Here is an 18,521-nt window from a genome sequence, read left to right on the forward strand (position 1 = left end):
AGTTTTTTTAATAAAATGGGAGAATTGAGGGCAAAAATGAAAGTACTGCTCCAAAGTTTGTGATCATTACACAAAGTTTTTTTATTTCATATATTTTCATTTTAATTTTAGGTAGTCTTTATGTTTAATTATTATGTATGTTTGTAACAACAACTAAAAACTCCTATGCTCTACTTTATTTCCATGTATGTGTATTAAGATGACAAAATAGTGTCCACTACTAAGTTAGTTTTTAGCTCTATATGTAATAGTTTAACAACTTTGGGTAACTTGAGTACTACATTATCACTAATAGTGAAAGTATTTCTATGATGTATGTTCCACCTTAAACTATAAATAAAAGTTATCGTTTGAACAAAAAAAAAGGACATGTCTTTTTCAACTTTTTAATGTTTTACTAATAAGTCTCATGACTGCTAGTCATAAATCGAAAAATCGAACCAAACCGACAATAACCAAATCGGTGGTTATTATTTTATTTGGTTTGGTTATGGTTTTTAAACATCTAAAAACCGACTAAATTAGTTTGGTTACGATTTTAATCAATAACCGACTTAAACCGAACTATGAACACCCCTGCATAGAAATGAACTCTATGCAGACCGAAGAGGAAAGAGAAAATGAAGAAAATAAAAAGAAAAACAGAGACAGACAGGGTTGTCAGGTGGGGACCGGCAAGCATGCCACTCGTCTAAAAGTAACACTGTCTCACACAACCATTAACAGTTGTGTGAGACATGGAGTAAAATTTGCCGTATATTACAAAGCAGAGAAATATTGGTATGCATGACCGGCCTTTCTTAGGTCTCAAAGGACGTCACTCTGTTTCCCAAAGCTAATCCACACGTATGATGTGTCCAACCAGTAATAAATACTCCTACGAATTCGTACTCTACTTTAATGTAGGTTGCATTTAACCCAACTAGACAAGGCCATGTGTACGTGAGATCATGCAGCTTCAATTTTACGTGGCAACTGTTTATAGGTCCGTACATCATCCAACTTTTGAGTCATTGGGGGTACTCTTTGGCCTTTCCTAAAAGGCGTTCCACTTCAATTATGAGATTATTAATCCCATTAGTAGGGATTTTGTTTTAGATTATATTATGAGATTCATAGTATGAGGTGTCTTTTACTTTTAAAAAAATGGATTCAAATCTTAAGGGCCGTTTGACACGCGGATTAAATTATTTCGGTATTATAATTTTGAGATTAATTTATTCTATCTAAGAGATGAGATGAGTTTGGACATCATTTTATATTTTATTTGATAAAATAAACTTATACCTTTTATCAAATATGATACAAAATTAATCTCAAAATTAATGGAATATCTCACCTTATACCGTATATCAAATGACTCCTTATAGTTTTAAAATCATAAACTTTGATTTTTTTTAAAAATTTTTATGAGACAGAAAAAGTCTCACACTATTAATTTTAGTTATGTGAATCAAATAATAAAAAAAATTCAATCAAGAGCAATGCGCGTGGTGTGATGAATACAAGAGCTCCATTTTTATTCAGAGATCTGTAAATGTAATTACTAAAGATGAAATCCTCTCAAAAATAAACTGTGATAATTTGGATCAATTATAAAAAAGAAAGACTACCAGTCTGTTTGGATGGGCTTAAAAAAAACAGCTTATAAGTTAAAAAAATAAGTTGGATAGCCTAATTTTTTTTTAACTTATAAGTTATTTTTTTTAAGCTAAGCCAAATGAGCCCAATTATTTTTTGGGACTTATTTTAAGTACAAAATGACTTATAAGCTGACCAGCTAAACACTAAAAAAAAAAAAAAACTGAAAACGGCTCTAATACCATCACTCCCCCCTCCCACCTTTTTTCCCACCCCCACCTCCGGATGTTAGTTGAAACATTGACACCTATGTTAATGACATCCAATAAATAACAAGTAATGATGGTAGTCGCTTTCCATTTCAATGGTGCTAGGAGTAAAAGGGTCCTAAGAATAGTGCCTTCCAGAAATGGTTGTTTCTGCTCTTTTACGATAGGCTATAACTATGATTTTGAGTGTTGAGAAAAATCAAATGATGTTTAATTAGTTGATGCTCAATATCATAATTGCAGCGAAACTTATGGCATTTCCGTGGCTGTCGCTTCAATTGACATGTACAATCTGAACCGACACATATATAATGGTGTGCTTATAAAGACATGGAAATGCCATTGGGAGACCAATTGTTTTGTTGAACTAGTGAAAGCACTCTGAAGACCAACACATATCAGCCTTTTTGGATTTTCATGTATATATGAATTTTCTTTACATTTTTTGATGCATAAGCCAAATTCTTTGTTATGAAGACATATTTGGGATGCATTTATAGTGTGTATTTGTTAGTCAGATCATGTTTCTTTAAATTGGTCAAAGTTTGGTGTTGTAGGGAGGAATTTGTGAAGCCTAGGATGAATGACAATGAATATGAAGTGGATGGAAAAGCTTTTGAGAGGAGAAGCATGTCAAAGGAGGTAATTCATTTCCTTTGATTCTACTTGAGCTTTTACTTATGTCAGTCTTCTTGTTTTCAGAAGTCAAATCATGACTTTGAATCCTGGATCGGCAGATGATGAGTACTTCTCACTAAAGTTTTGTTAATGTTTAGGCAGAATGATTCTTTTTTCTAAATTATTTTTTGCTGTATATTTACGCCCTACATCAAAAATATCGGATAGAAATGAATTCGTTATTGCATCCTCTCCATTGTCTGGACGACTGTCAATATGTTTTACTCCTTCTGTTTCAATTTATGTAAAATCTTTACTATTTAGGAATCTACGAGGTGGTTCTTTGACCTAATTTTTTTAATATTTTTTTTTAAATTATTTGAATTATAAATTATGATGACTTATAGTATTTTTAATGTAGTTTTTAAATACATAAATTATTTTTACAAGTTTGAAAAATTTATGTTGAAATTCAAGGTCAAAATTATAAAGTTTGACCCTCGTGCTCCAAAAAGGTTCACATAACTTGAAACGGAGGGAGTAGATGTTTTTGTTTACCCCGATTTTAGATAATCAATTAAAATTGTAGGTGAGGTATAAGATATGTGGTTATATCTTGAACTTATTTGATAGAGAAAAAAAATATACGAGTATGTTACAAGGAGCAATCGATTATCAATGATTTGCTATAGACGCGCGTTTCTACCAGCACATAGGCATTATTTGATTTACGAAATGTACGGAATAAACACAACAAATATAGAACAAATTTGATGTATGAGAGAGAGATTTTGTATATATTTTGCTATTACAAGAATTCTTGATAAGAAGGAGCCAACCCCCTAAGAGGAGGGCAATACCCCTTATTTATAGTAGTGCCCCATGGGCTTCACACAACATGAATAATAAAATAACAATAAAAAGCTCTGAGTTGGGTTAGGTTGGATTAGGTGGACCGTACGATCTGACACTCGTACGATTGACAGTTGAACATAGCAGGACGCCATCGACGCGTGGCAATTGCGCATCGGATCTCCCGGCCCACCGGTCACGATCAAACGGACATACGGCCTCGAACAACGTCATGAAAGAACCAGACCAAATAATGCCCTTCTTTCGCTTCGGTCTAAGCGTTCCCTCGGTTCGGAACGAGAGTCTTCATGCACGCTCTTGTCCCTTTCTTCCTTCGGCCTTTGGTCTCACCAGTTTGACATATACCCGGTTTTTACCGTATACAGATAGTCCCCACACTTCCTGGATCGTAGATTTGTCGGAGTGACGGGGAGTGGATGAACCACGAAACCGTTGACTCCCTTTGCCCGTTGTTATCTTTTCATTTTGGCGGGAACAGTTGCGCCACGTGTCTTATCCCGGATGGCCCGCTCTGACAACCGCCGCACGCACGTCGATTCAATCATTCCTCATTAATTATGGGGCACGTGGCGCCCCCCGGTTGGCTGGGGAATAGTAACCGTCACAGCCTCATGCCTATATAAGGCCTTTTACCCCTCATTTGAACGTTTTACTTCTTCACTAAACACTCTGCCTCAAGTTTCTTTTCTTGCCTCTTTACACATTCCATAGCTTCACTCGTAATCATCTGAAAAAACTCGCATTTCTTGGTGATCTGCTGCTTGCACTACGTGAAAGGAGTCGACACTGCCAGTTTCTCCATTCGTCATTTTCGTTTGAGTGGCGCTGCTTCTTATTCTGCCATTTCTTGAACCTGTTCCCTTACTCTTTTTTAACTCCCTTTCTGAATCCACTCAACTTCTTCTTTCCATATTTTCAAAATGTCTGAGACCACTTCCCATGATATTCCCTCGGTTTCATCCCAAGGAACCGAGCCTGCATCCCCGGCTAAAACAAAGAGTACCTTCGAGCCTACTGCCTCGGACATTATACCGGCCAAACCCAATTTCAACAAAGACCTTGAAGTTGAAAAACCTTCTTCAGTATCCGATAGGGGGTATGATGTTAGGCGATACCCCTCATCCATTACTCAGGAGAGACTCGACATAGTCCGGGCTGACTGTGGGTTCAAGTTTTTTCCCCCGGGCCGAGCGAATCAGTCACTGACTACCGGGAAGGTTTTTTGTACCTGTATACCTATCCCTTCACTCTCAAGCTCGACCCTCCGATAGATCCGTTCATCCTAGACATGTGCCGGACTTAAAACGTGACCTTGGCACAGATTGGTCCGATCGTTTGGAGGGTCGTAGCGTGCCTCCGGCTGTTGGCCAACAATGCCGGGAAGGAGCTCACGCTGGCCCACCTGATACGCTTATACTCCCTGAGGCTGTTCCGGGGTGGCGTAATAAAACTCGCCAAGCTTAACCGGAATTCATTTTTCTAAAAAATGGACGAAGACAGAGACAGGGGCTGGCTGGAGCGATATGTCTGGGTGAGGACCGAGGACATCATTCCGGCCAATTACATGCCCTTCCCGGAGAAATGGAACAACAAGCGTAAGTCTGAATCCTTAAGTAATTGCTTTTATGTGCTTCGTCAAATTTTGATTCCACTTTCTCACCGTTTTTCTTATTCATATCAGCCAATGGATATATTCCTCCGGTAGTCCGGAACCTGAGCGAATGGGTCACTGCACTCCTTAGCCAACATATCCACGACGACCGGACGTGGGGCCACCTGTCACGCGGTCGATAGGTCGCCCAGAACCATGGTAATACTTTGCCCTTACCCGTGTTCACTGCATCTTCTACTTCCCGTATTCATGGTGTCTTTGATTTTCAGGTTTGCCCAAGGGCTCGGTGGATCCCAGATCGGATACGGCAGCCGATCCTATAGCTTCGGCACCTGAGTTTGATTCAGCAGGTGCATCTCGCATCGTTGCTGCTGCAAAAAGAAAAAGGCCTTCGGACAAAGGGCAGAAAATGAAGAAAAGGGCGAGGAGCGTCGTTAGGACCCTCCGGGACGAAGCAGAGCCCGAGCTTCTCGTCCGGACTATTGGTGCGGCCCCTGCCGTGGCTCCTGTTCCGGAGGAGGATGTCACCGCTTCACCACCTCCTTCGGCCGGTGAAGGGCCTTTAGTCCCGGCGCTACCCACAGGTGCGGAAGAAGTTCTTCACCCGAAGAGACCCCCCTGCAATGGGCAAGTAGATCTGGGGGGATGGCTGCTGCCGAAGCTGCTCAAAGAACAGAGTTGGCCCCCGAGAGCGAAGCTCCACCAGTCATTGGCCCGTTGCCGGATTATGAGGCTGCTGCCACTACGGAGCCCCCTTTCATTGTTAAAGCTGCTGAGGTTGCTCCAAGTTCTTCAACCCCCACTCCGAGGCCTGACGAATTTGAGGATATGTTCTCGGGCACTCCTCTCGCTACCGGCGAAGCTGCAGGATTCGGGCATCTCCCGATCCCTCGGGCCACGAGGTCGGCCAGCCGGACCTCCGAATCTGGGGCCAGGGACAGCTTGGTGCGTATCTTTCCGGCCCCAATCGTGGAGTCGAGGAGAACAAAATCGGTCATGGTCACTGTCCCTGAGGACTGCAGCTTTCTTTCTCGCCCGGTGGGTGTGGCGAGCTATCTGAGGCCTCTTGTCTCGGATTCGGACAAGCGGAAGATGACGGGGGTCTCTTGGCAGTGCCTCATTATCGAGGGTATGCATGCGGTCAGCCGGGTAAGATTTTTAGCCATCCTTGCATAACTTTACTGAGAAATTTAGCCTTGTTTTGTTCGAGTCTTTTACTTGCTTCACTTGCAGAGTGTGGTGCTCGTCAATGAAGCCTTCATCCGTGCCCAGCAAGAGATGGACGATCTTAAGGGCCAACTGGATGCCCAGGGTCGGGAAACGGAGAAATATCTGCACCTTCTTCAGGAGAAAGAGGAGGAGTTGAACCGAGCAGTCGCTCTTTCCAATCTCCGACCCGAGCTTGACGCAGCGAAGGCCGAAAACCGTTAGTTAAGGAGTGAGCTGGCTGCGATGGCCGAATACAATCGGAGTCTCGAAGCTGACAAGATCGGCCTTAACCGAGCGGACAGTGTCCGAGCACTCCGGCTCCAGCCATTCCGGATAGATTTGGGCCTGTACTTAGCCTTTTGTTATTTTTTGCCTTTGTAGGAGTTTTCAATGTAAAAATCCTTTACTATAAATGGAACATGTATTTTCCTTGACTCTTCACTTTGCTTGAATGTTTTGTTATGGTTTCCGCCCGAATTGTTGGTTTCGTTTTTAAGGAGTCATTATTTCAGACTGTGCCTATATATCGGCATTTTGCCTCATCCGATACATTATGTCCGAGAATTCTATTCAGTTTTTGCCCGTGGGACTTATCTTATGCTTTGTGAATAAGGTTGTCTCCGAATCACAACGGGCATTTTTAGGGCCGGAATTTTTCGGCTATTTTTATCTTTTAGGGCCGGTATTTTTCGGACACCTGAATCTCAGCCTTAGTTGGATTTTGATGTAGAAGTCCCCGTCTGTGGGGCTACCAATTTTGGCTCGGTTCACTATGACCTTGTTGCCTTTGCCGAATTTCGAGCGTAGTGCCCGGTATCGGGTATGTATGAATGAAGTAGTGCCGAAATACGGCAGTAATCCTCGGGATAAAGTGTTTTACCAGAAAGACATTTCGAGAATATTATCCAAACTTTCGATAATTTTTGCATTGCAAGCATTTGTATACATGAGAGCGAACTTTTTCCTCCTGCCTTTGCCGTAGCAAGTACTAAACGGACACGATTCATTCTGATCATTTGGTCCTTACATCGGAACCTAATGCAGAAGGTCCGGCTCTTTATTTTGCCGTAGCAAATGTTGCGTGGACACGATTCATTTTTGATCGTTTGGTCCTTACATCGGAACCTAATATTTTAGATCCAGTTTTGTTTGTTGAGGGCGGCCTCCGGCTTCGGCTAACCGGGGCAAACTCCGGAGTGGGTGTGATAGTCCCCTGGCTCTCATCCGAGCTGTAAGACCGGGTGAGTGCTATTAAGTCCCCATTCTCCGGGAATCCGGACGTTTGTCCTTTATCTTCATCAAGTAACACGTTGTACTTGTTGCCTCATTAAAACCCTTGTCGGAAAACTCATTTTGGGACAAAACCGCACTAAGGACAAGAGTGCAACACGTGTTTTCAGATTTAGATTCTTTTCTTTACCTGGTACTCGGCTTCCTGCAAAAAAGAAAGGTCAAAATAGAAAACATGGGTATTTTTACCTCAGCAGTAATATCTTTTTAGATGAGCCACATTCCAATTATTGCGCAACCGTTGCCCGTCCATGGACTCCAACTGATATGATCCTTTACTCGTTACCTCGGTTATCTTGTAAGGCCCTTACCAGTTCGGATCCAGTTTTCCTTCGTTGGGATTCTTGGTGTTCAAGGTAACTTTTCGGAGCACCAAGTCCCCAACTTGGAAATGACGAAAATTGGCTCTTCGATTGTAGTGTCTTTCCACCCTTTGTTTCTGGGCTGCAATACGGACCAACGCGTTTTCGCGAAGCTCGTCCGTGAGGTCGAGTCTTACGGCCATGGCCTCCTCGTTTGACTCCTCGGTCGTATATCGGAATCGGAGGGTCGATTCACCAACTTCTACGGGGATAAGAGCTTCAGCCCCGTAAACTAACGAGAAAGGAGTCTCCCCCGTGCTTGATTTCGATGTGGTTCTGTAAGCCCACAATACCTCCGATAATATTTCTCTCCAATGATGCTTTGATGCTTCAAGTCTTTTCCTCAGGTTTTGGATTATTGTCTTGTTCGTGGATTTCGCCTGTCCGTTCGCACACGGGTGATACGGAGTTGATACAATTTTCTTGATCTTCAACCCTTCGAGGAATTTGTTGACTTTTCCACCCATGAACTGGGGCCCGTTATTACAAGTTATCTCGGCGGGGATGCCGAAGCGACAGATGATGTGATCCCATATGAAGTCAATGGCCTCCTTTTCTCTGACTTTTTCAAAGGCCTGCGCTTTAACCCATTTGGAGAAATAATCAGTCATAAACAAAATAAAACGGGCTTTACCTGGTGCCCATGGTAATGGACCGACGATGTACATCCCCCACTTCATGAAAGGCCAGGGTGATACCACCGAATGCAACAACTCCCCGGGCTGATGAATCATCGGAGCATGCCTCTGACACCCGTCGCATTTACGGACAAAATTCCTTAAGTCTTTCTCCATCCGGTTCCAATAATAACCGGCCCTGATAATCTTTCAGACCAGTGCATCAGCACCGGAGTGATTGGCACAGGTTCCTTCGTGCACCTCTCTCATCACATAATCCGTCTCTCCGGGACCCAAACACTTGGCCAGGGGCCCGAAGAAAGACCGCCGATACAATTGGCCGTCTACCAAGCAGAAACATGCAGCTTTGGTCCTTAATGACCGTGATTCTTTTGGGTCATTCGGGAGCTTCCCATCACGCAAGTAGTCGATGTACTTGTTGCGCCAATCCCAAGTTAAACCCATTGTGTTTATTTCGGCGTGTCCGTTCTCTATCGCCGTGTTTAACAAGTGCACCGTTGTCCCGGGGTTGATTTCCTCCCCTTCGATCGAGGATCCCAAATTTACTAATGCATTGGCTTCGCTGTTATGCTCCCTCGGTATGTGCTGCATGGTCCATTCTGTAAATCGATGTAGTACCACTTGGATTTTTTCAAGGTACCTCTGCATCCGTTCGTCCTTGACCTCGAAGACGTCGTTCACCTGGTTTACGACCAAAAGCGAATCGCACTTTATCTCGATTATTTTGGCCCCCATACTTCGAGCCAATTCCAAACCTGCAATCATAGCCTTATACTCGACTTAATTGTTAGTCAATTTAACAGTTCTAATGGACTGTCGAACAGCATCCCCGGCTGAGGTTCTAAGGACGATTCCTAGCCCGGAACCTTTGAGGTTCGAGGCCCCGTCCGTATGTAGCGACCAAATGCCCGAGGCCTTTCCCAAGGTCAGCAAAAGTTCTTTCTCGACCTCGAGGATCATAGCCGGGGTGAAATCTGCCACGAAGTCGGCCAAGATCTGGGACTTGATGGTTGTTCGAGGTTTGTACTCGATATCATACCCACTAATTTCTACAGCCCATTTAGTTAGTCTACCCGATAATTCCGGTTTATGCATGACGTTTTTCAGGGGGTAAGTAGTTACTACACATATCGGATGGCATTGAAAGTATGGCTTGAGATTTCTGGAAGCGCTTACCAATGTCAATGCCAATTTTTCCAAGTGGGGATAACGGGTCTCCGCATCCCCCAAAGTTCTGCTCACGTAATAGATAGGGAATTGCGTACCTGATTCTTCTCGGACCAAAACGTCACTTACCGCTACTTCGGAGACAGCAAGGTAGAGAAAAGGCGGCTCGTCTGCCTTCGGTGTGTGCAGCAGCGGTGGGCTGGACAGGTATCTTTTTAATTCTTGTAAAGCCTTTTGACACTCCGGTGTCCAAACGAAATCGTTCTTCTTCCTCAGTAAGGAGAAGAAGCAGTGGCTCTTGTCCGAGGACCTTGATATGAAACGACTTAGCGCCGCTATCCTTCCGGTGAGCTTCTGCACTCCTTTGACGTTGTTCACTACTTCGATATCCTCGATGGCCTTGATTTTGTCCGGGTTGATTTCGATACCCCGGTTCGACACCATGAAGCCCAAAAATTTACCGGACCGAACGCCGAAGGCACATTTTTTCGGGTTAAGCTTCATGTTATACTTGCGGAGCACATCAAAGGTTTCCTGCAAATGCTTTAAATGGTCCTCTGTTTCCAGGGACTTAACAATCATGTCGTCAATATAAAATTCTATTGTTTTTCTTATTTGTTCTTTGAACATCCCATTAACTAGGCGTTGGTACGTTGCACCAGCATTTTTTAGGCCAAAAGGCATGACATTATAACAGTAAGTCCCGTACCGGGTAATGAAGGATGTTTTCTCTTGATCCTCCGGGTGCATCCGAATTTGGTTATACCCGGAGTAAGCATCGAGAAAACTTAACATCTCATGCCTGGCCGTCGCAGCGATCATTCTATTGATGTGAGGCAACGGAAACGAATCCTTCGGGCGAGCTTTATTTAAATCCTTGTAATCAACATACATTCGAAATTTGTTACCCTTTTTGGGCACCACTACCACGTTAGCTAGCCAAGTACCTCCCGGATAGAACCTATTTTTAAAAGCTTTGTTACCTCGTCTTTTACGAAGGAGTGCTTTGATTCCTCCATGGGCCTTCTCTTCTGCTTCACCGGGGGAAACTTCTCGTCCAAGCTAAGCTTGTGAGTCACCACTTCTGGTGATATACCTGTCATATCTATATGGGACCATGCGAAACAATCTGCGTTAGCTCAAAGGAATTCAATTAACTTGTTCCTGAGCTCCGGGGTTAGCCTCGTCCCCAGGTATAGCTTTCTGTCTGGTAGGTACTCGAACAAGATGATCTGCTCCAGCTCTTCTACGGTCAACTTGGTTGCATCCGAGTCATCTGGCATGACGAATGATATGGGTATATCGAAATAATCCCCTTCATACGCCGGATCCGACCCGGTGTGCTTTGATTGCTATTTGGTGTCCTCTCCTCCGATTAGATCTTCTTCCTTCTGAACCAACTCTTTGGGCCGAGGTGTCGCTTCCTCAACTGCGAACATCTCCCTTGCAGCGGGTTGTTCACCTCGGATGGTTTTTATCCCTTCCGGGGTGGGGAATTTCAGTAGCTGATGCAGTGTTGAGGGCACGACCCTCATGCTATGTATCCAGGGTCTACGCAGCAATGCATTATACTTCATGTCCCCTTCAATTACATAGAACACCGTTTGCTGGATAGTGCCATCGATGTTCACAGGCAATGAGATCTCCCCCTTTGTGGTTTCGCTCGCCATGTTGAACCCGCTAAGCACTCGGGCTACCGGTACGATTTGATCGAGCAGCCCTAGCTGTTCGACCACTCTCCACCGGATGATGTTGGCCGAGCTACCTGGGTCAATCAAAATACGTTTAACCTTAGTTTTAAAGATAAGTACAGAAATTACCAATGCATCATTGTGCGGTTGATGATGCCCTCTGCGTCCTCGTTGCTGAAAGAGATAGATCCCTCGGGTGAATGATCCCGGCTGTGCTTTTCGCGAATAACAGAAACCTTGGCCCGTTTCATCATCGGCCCCCGAGGGGCATCGATACCCCCAACTATCATGTTGATTATATGCTGGGGTTCTATTGGCTCGGCCCTTCGATGAGCTTCCCTTTCCTTGTAGTGACTTTTGGCTGGTTCACTCAGCAGTTCTCGGAGATGACCATTCTTCAGCAACCGGGCTACCTCCCCTCTCAACTGGCGACAATCATCGGTTCTGTGACCATGGGTTCCATGGTATTCACACACCATGCTCGGGTCCCGTTGGCCCGGATCCGACCTTAGAGGTCTCGGCCATCTTACATCCTGGACGCGACCGATGGCCTAGATGAGACCCGAGGTGCTGACGTTGAAGTTGTACTCCGATATCTTTGGTGAGTCCTTGTTGCCGGCAGAGCTTCCGGCATCGCTTCTGAATGAGAGCCCCCGACTGTTCGATGGGCGCTCGACCCGTTTACTACCCCGACCAAAGAAACGTCTTGGGCTCACCGTTGATTTTTCCGACCTAAAAACTTTGCTTCTCCGAATGGGAGTATGGCCGATACCTTTCCTTCGACGATTCGGCCCTCGTTTCGTAACCCTTCTTTGGTCTCTCAAAACTTTTATTCACATTTATTGGCCCCGGGGGGAGCTCGAATTGATCGTCCTCCACCCGAATCTTCGACTCGTATCGGTTATGGACATCATCCCATGTCACAACCTCGTACTCCAGCAAACTTTCTTTTAATTTGAACGAAGCTGTTGAACTCTGAACATTGAGCCCCTTTGTGAAAGCTTGTGCAGCCCATTCTTCTGGAACCGGGGGGAGTTCCATCCGTTCGCTTTGGAATCGATTGACGAATTCACGCAGTAACTCGTCGTCTCTTTGGGTTATACGGAAAATGTCGGCCTTACGGGTCTGCACCTTTTTGGCACCGGCGTGAACTTTGATGAAGGCATCGGCTAGCATTTCAAAAGAAGTGATCGAATGTTCGGGTAGATGGTCGTACCATGTCAATGCTCCCTTTGACAAATTTTCCCCGAATTTTTTCAGCAACACCGATTCAATTTCGTCCTCCTCCATATCATTGCCTTTCATGGCGCATGTGTATGAGGTCACGTGTTCGTGCGGGTTCGTTGTGCCGTCATATTTCTAGATATCCGGCATTTTAAACCTCTTCGGGATTAATTTCGGGGCTGCACTCGGAGGAAAAGGCCTTTGGATGTACCTTTTCGAATCTGGCCCCTTCAGTAAAGGCGAAGCCCCCGGTATTTGATCCACCCAAGAGTTGTATGTTTCGACCCTCTTTTCGGTCGCGTCTACCCGTTTTGCGAAAGTTTCGAGCATTTTTAAAACCTCGGTGGAAGAGCCAGCTCCGGACCCATTGCTCTCGATAACGCGTGCCTCGTCCCTTCTGGGTTTAGCAACACCGCTCGTCTTCTCCGGGGTCGTTGTATCCCCTCGGGTTTGCAACTGGGCAATTGCGATCCCTTGCTCGACAATTGCTCCTCTCTGTTCCTGCAACATTTCAAAGATTAAACGTAAGTCAATATTGTCATTAGGTGTACCCGGTTCTTTCCGGTCCTGTGCCGGGGACAAAGTAACAGAATTGTGGGTATTTAGAGGATCAGTGGCCGGTAAGGTGGCATTCTCCTGTTCCACGGTGTTTTGACGGTTGAGGCCCTCCTTCGAATTAACGAGGTTAGGATCAACGGGGTTTGGTGGTCCTCGTGGACCGCTTCCTTCGTTTTCGGCCACGATTTCGTTGTTGTTGACGTGACCAGATTGCCAACTGTCAGCCATTTAGTCCGTTTCTTCAGACACAAACAGAAGGTGTTTTTGATTTAGATGGGTAAGGTAGAGATCAAGATAAAATACCACTATTATCCTAGCCCCACGGTGGGCGCTAAACTGTTTACCCCGGTTTTGGATAATCAATTAAAATTGTAGGTGAGATATATGATATGTGGTTATATCTTGAACTTATTTGATAGAGAAAAGAAATATATGAGTATGCTACAAGGAGCAATCGATTTTCAATGATTTGTTATAGACGTGCGTTTCTACCAGCACATAGGCATTAGTTGATTTAAGAAATGTACGGAATAAATACAACAAATATGGAACGAATTTGATGTATGAGAGAGCGATTTTGTATATATTTTGCTATTACAAGAATTCTTGATAAGAAGGAGCCAACCCCCTAAGAGGAGGGAAATACCCCTTATTTATAGTAGTGCCCCATGGGCTTCACACAACATGAATAATAAAATAACAATAAAAAGCTCTGAGTTGGGTTAGGTTGGATTAGGTGGACCGTACGATCTGACACCCGTACGATTGGCAGTTGAACATAGCAGGACGACATCGACGCGTGGCAACTGCGCATCGGATCTCCCGGACCACCGGTCACGATCAAACGGACATACGACCTCGAACAACCCGGTCATGAAAGAACTGGACCAAATGATGCCCTTCTTTCGCTTCGGCCTTAGCGTTCCCCCGGTTCAGAACGGGAGTCTTCATGCACGCTCTTGTCCCTTTCTTCCCTCGGCCTTTGGTCTCACCGGTTTGACACATAACCGGTTTTTACCGTATACAGTTTTTCTCTTAAATGACTCCATATATTGCATCAATTATTGGATTTGCATCGGAGCCCAATATTATTTGGAGAAGTCCAAAGTTTAGCCTTGGATCTAGAGGCGAATCTAGAGCAGTATGTTTGGTGGGCGAACAAAGTTTTCGTTGGTAGTTGAAAAGATCGGAAAGTTAGACATAAGTGTAAGGAAATATAGTATATTTTCAATGACGTGAGATCTTTTGGGGGAAATCACGCCGGTTTGACCAAAATGGATAGTATACAATACTAAAAGTACCTTTGGGCTAGTTTAGCTCAGATATCATGCTAATGGCTCGATGAGACGAGTAAGGAAATGGCGTGAGATTAAGTTTATTGCCTTTGCAATGCCAAATGTAGCTCAGAGATGACACCCACAAGAATAAGCTAGCTCAGGGCTTTGATGGCCATAAATTCTTGATCGGTCACGTGGATAACACACAGTAAATCTCATGACCTGTGAATTGCGGTAACGGGCCACATTAAACTAGTTCCAAGGGGAGACTGTTAGTGGGTGAACGAGGTCTTATATATTGATAGTTGATAAGATTGAGATGACACAAAACGTATAAGATATTTTTAATGGTGTGAGACCTTCTAAAAAATCATGTCGGCTGAATTAAAAGCGAATAATATTATACTATATTAAAAGTATCTATATTTATTTAGCCCAACAAAATCTCTCTTCCATTGATCACTATATCGTTGTAACTTGTAATCAAAGAACATTGATCAATGTATCTTTGTAACCAAAGAAAATTGATCACTCTATCTTTGTAACCAAAAATTTGCACTTTACTATTATATAGAAGGAACAATAAAAGGACTTTTGTAGTTCTCACAAAACTTTTCAAAAAAAATGTCAAATTTTTCAATTAATTACTTTTAGGTCCTAACCTTATTTTTTAAAGCTAAATTTATATTTTGGTCTTATGGTCTACTTTTTAAAAGTTATCGAACATTCTGCCTTATTTATCTATTTTCTATTCGGTATCTGATATCCGCATTCGAGCTCGCCTAATACAGATTCGTGTCGCACAGGACCTAATCAGGGGAAGCGCTCCCTACCAAGGATTTTTTTCATACCCAGGCTCAAACCCGAGAACCCTGGTTAAGGGAGGCCCCATCCGCTGCTATTTTCCCTATTGCTTTCTTCGATTGATTTTATTTACTAAATTAAAAAATAGTCATTTCTTCGCTAAATATTCTTGCTTCTTGTTGCTCTTCGTTTTCTTCGTTTTCATTTGTTGCTTATTATAGATTTTTACGTATAAGCATTTATTTTACTTTATATTTGTATTATGAAATTTGAGATTAATGAAAATTCTTTTACTTTATATTCATACTTTAATGAGCTCATATGTGTTTACCAATATTAGTACAAAAATGATTTTCAAATAGTTTTAAAAATATTAAATGATGACATATAATGTTAAAATAAAGACAATATTATCAGTTAAGATCGGGTTATCTTTAAAATCTGTCGTTTGGTTAACTAAAATTAATCTATTAAACACAAAATGAGTTTGAAGTAGGGTGGAATTAGAGTGTCAACTATCGATTTTATCGGATTCGGTAGCACTTTGGTCCAAATTCTGTATTTATCTTTAAAGTTCATTAAATATGTACAAATTATTAATTTAGAACTAAATAACTTAAAAATTTAGGATTTGAAACTCATATATTTCAAATTATGGCTTCGCATTTAGTTTGAAGTAAATAATTTCATCAAAATGAAAGTTAAAATATTAAAGGAGAGAAATGAAAGTTTTCTTTTATATATTGAAAATATACTTATTTGAAGTTTAATTATTACCAACATAAATTATATTTTTTTATTTAAAATATTACTTTTTATATCTGAAGTTGGCACGGGCCTCATGAAACTAGTAAGTATAAATATTGAGTGTGTCACTATTTGCTATCTTCTGTATCTATTTGAATCTGATGACCCAGTGTAAATATGATTAGATTAATTAAATATTTGTAAGAAAATCAGACATTTCTAGTTTAGGCTAACGATTATGATTAAGTTATCTCTAGACTAATAGAATTGGCTCATGAAATACATGAAACATTTAAACTGAAAATATAATATTAGAATGAGCTTCTTCGGATTCATACATTATAGGTAAAAAATGTTCATTAAGGAAGTGAACTCATCATACTCTTCCTTCTATCCTCCATTAGAATAGCGAATGAATCAGTGTTATGTCTTATTTGGATCCTCAATAGCAACCTTTTGCTGTTGAAATCTTAAAATTAAGATTTTTCTAAAGGTATAAATTAAATTGGGAGAAATGAATCGAGAGAAGCATGCATGGCTCATGCTTTCTTCATTTTAAACTGCCTACGTGCTTCTCACAAGCTAATATATGCAGTCAAAGAGAACTACCGTTGTGTGTGATTAGATACAATGGAGACTGAGGCGGACTCCCATGGAAGGGCGGAGTGCACGTGCACTCGTTAGCTTCGGAAAATATTGTGTGTGTATATATATATATATATATACACTTTGAGAAATTAGTATATATTTAATTGTCCATTCTTAACAAACGAAAATGTCTTTGTCTTCGGGGCACGTTGGTTGCAACTGCTGCTTCCCTTACATGTCACCCAAGATCGAACCCGAATGTCACTTTTAATTATTGTTTTGAGCCTATTTTTTAGGAAAGCAATAAGCGTTAAATGAGCTCGTCCAGATTCGAACCGGCATCGTTAACACATGTTGCACAACCTTAGTCAGTGAGCTATCTCTTTCATTTGCTTCACTATGTTAAATTTTATTTATTACTAAAAAATTATATTTGACCTATATACTTGTTTTTCGCCACTTCTACGATATTAGTGATCGGTCCGACACCGTATTATCTCGCAGTCGTCATTTAAAAATTTGTTGGCATTATGTTTAGATAATGGTGTCGCTGCCGTCTTGAAATCCTGGGTCTGCCTCTGGACGGAGACTAAAAGTATTTAATTTTGACAAACATATAAAGCTAAAACTGCGCATGTGTAAATTTAAAGGATTACTTTAAGACCAATATAATGCCCAGACATAAGGAGCTAGCTGGTTTTATCATTTTCTAACAACAAATTTCTCTTCAAAATGAATATGATATGAAAAATAGAGTAATAATATTCACTAATCAATAGGGTAAGAGTTTTTATATTTGTTGTATTCTTGTCAACAGATTTATGAAGACAGCGAGTACTATAACTCCAGATCCTCTGGCAGATTCAATCTTTGAGGTAAATCAGATTTTGACTTTTGATTTTTTTTCTTTTTCTGTTTCTCCCCGTTAATTTTTTATGTTTATGTTTGGAGTGAGATTATTAAAGTATGCTCCAACTAGCTAATATACACCACCACGTAACACTTTTTTGTGAAACAGGAAATTTTGTTCCCATGGATGTCCAGCCTCTGGGACTGATATATAGGGACCTTTGATTCATTTCGGAAGGCAAGTCAAGTTGTGGCTATTGTGAGTTCATTAGTAGTTGTTACTGGTAAAGTTAGGATATAAAAAATTCAGAAAATTAGATACTACTAGCTATGAATATTCTGCTAATTTAATGTATAGGTTGAGATCAAGCTTCCAAAAGTGATGTCCTTTGTTGGGCTTCTCGTTAATTGAATTTGTGGCTTCTCCTTAATCGTATGGCAGTATGCATAATGCTCATTTGATGGACAAGAAGAAATATGTGTTTGTATCTTAATGATGTCGATTGACGACAGTGGATGATTTTATTTGAATGGTTTTATATTTTTTATTAATGTGTATAAGATCATCTGTCATGGAATTTAGATTACATTTACTCACGTTATAAATGATTTTCTTTCTTTTAGTGCATTTTAACATGCCGTAGTGCACTTATCAAAACAAAAAAGGAAAAAAAACATGTCGTAGCGCATATGTTTTATTTTTCCAAGTAACTAATTAATTTTTTTATAAGCGGTTACTTATAGTTGTCGTTAAGGTGACCCGATAGTATATTATATTAGCAGTTTATATGAGTCATTAAACTCTCATTTGAGTATAACTTATGTATATTAACATCTGAAATACAATTATTCCATCACTAGACCATCACCAAAATTTCAGCATACCCATCACCAAAAACCGCCCTTTTTCATTCCTCCAATTCCACCATAACAACACAAATAATATTTCTCTACCAAATGAAGAAGAATTCTATAGAAGTATTTTTCCTGTAGTGAATCGAATTGTGTTTGGGATGAAGTTTACGAGAGCACGAAAAGACTATCAATACTAGGTTTAGTGAGAAGAATATGAAAAATCAGTACATATAGTAATGAGAATTAAAAGTAAAAACATTAGAGAGAAAATCAATTTTAGAAAATGGGAAGAATAGAGATGAAAGTAAG

At 41.5% G+C, this 18,521-nt stretch overlaps 1 protein-coding gene and 1 long non-coding RNA gene across 3 annotated transcripts; both read left to right on the top strand.

The window, feature by feature from the left end:
* The first annotated feature begins 1,901 nt into the window (after nt 1-1,901).
* Nucleotides 1,902-17,888, top strand: LOC132638098 (uncharacterized). Of its 2 annotated transcripts, XR_009581606.1 has the most exons (4): nt 1,902-2,269; nt 2,408-2,492; nt 17,326-17,383; nt 17,527-17,888. It is a non-coding gene; the product is annotated as an uncharacterized LOC132638098 (long non-coding RNA). The 2 variants fall into 2 exon arrangements; XR_009581605.1 differs by having other exon boundaries at nt 1,905-2,492.
* LOC132638088 (uncharacterized) lies at nt 2,957-6,831 on the top strand. Its single transcript, XM_060355074.1, has 3 exons — nt 2,957-5,151; nt 5,223-6,102; nt 6,187-6,831. The coding sequence occupies exons 2-3, from the start codon at nt 5,599-5,601 to the stop codon at nt 6,382-6,384; spliced, it is 702 nt and encodes a 233-aa protein (XP_060211057.1). The 5' UTR covers nt 2,957-5,151; nt 5,223-5,598; the 3' UTR covers nt 6,385-6,831.
* Nucleotides 17,889-18,521: the final 633 nt, after the last annotated feature.

Source organism: Lycium barbarum, chromosome 1 (assembly GCF_019175385.1).
Source record: "Lycium barbarum isolate Lr01 chromosome 1, ASM1917538v2, whole genome shotgun sequence".
Classification (NCBI taxonomy): domain Eukaryota; kingdom Viridiplantae; phylum Streptophyta; class Magnoliopsida; order Solanales; family Solanaceae; genus Lycium; species Lycium barbarum.

Bases quoted from the DNA above. Each gene is read 5' to 3' on its own strand.
- LOC132638088 (XM_060355074.1), top strand. From the start codon at position 5,599: ATGGCTGCTGCCGAAGCTGCTCAAAGAACAGAGTTGGCCCCCGAGAGC. The intron at 6,103-6,186 runs GTAAGATTTTTA...CTTCACTTGCAG, and splicing joins GTATGCATGCGGTCAGCCGG to AGTGTGGTGCTCGTCAATGA.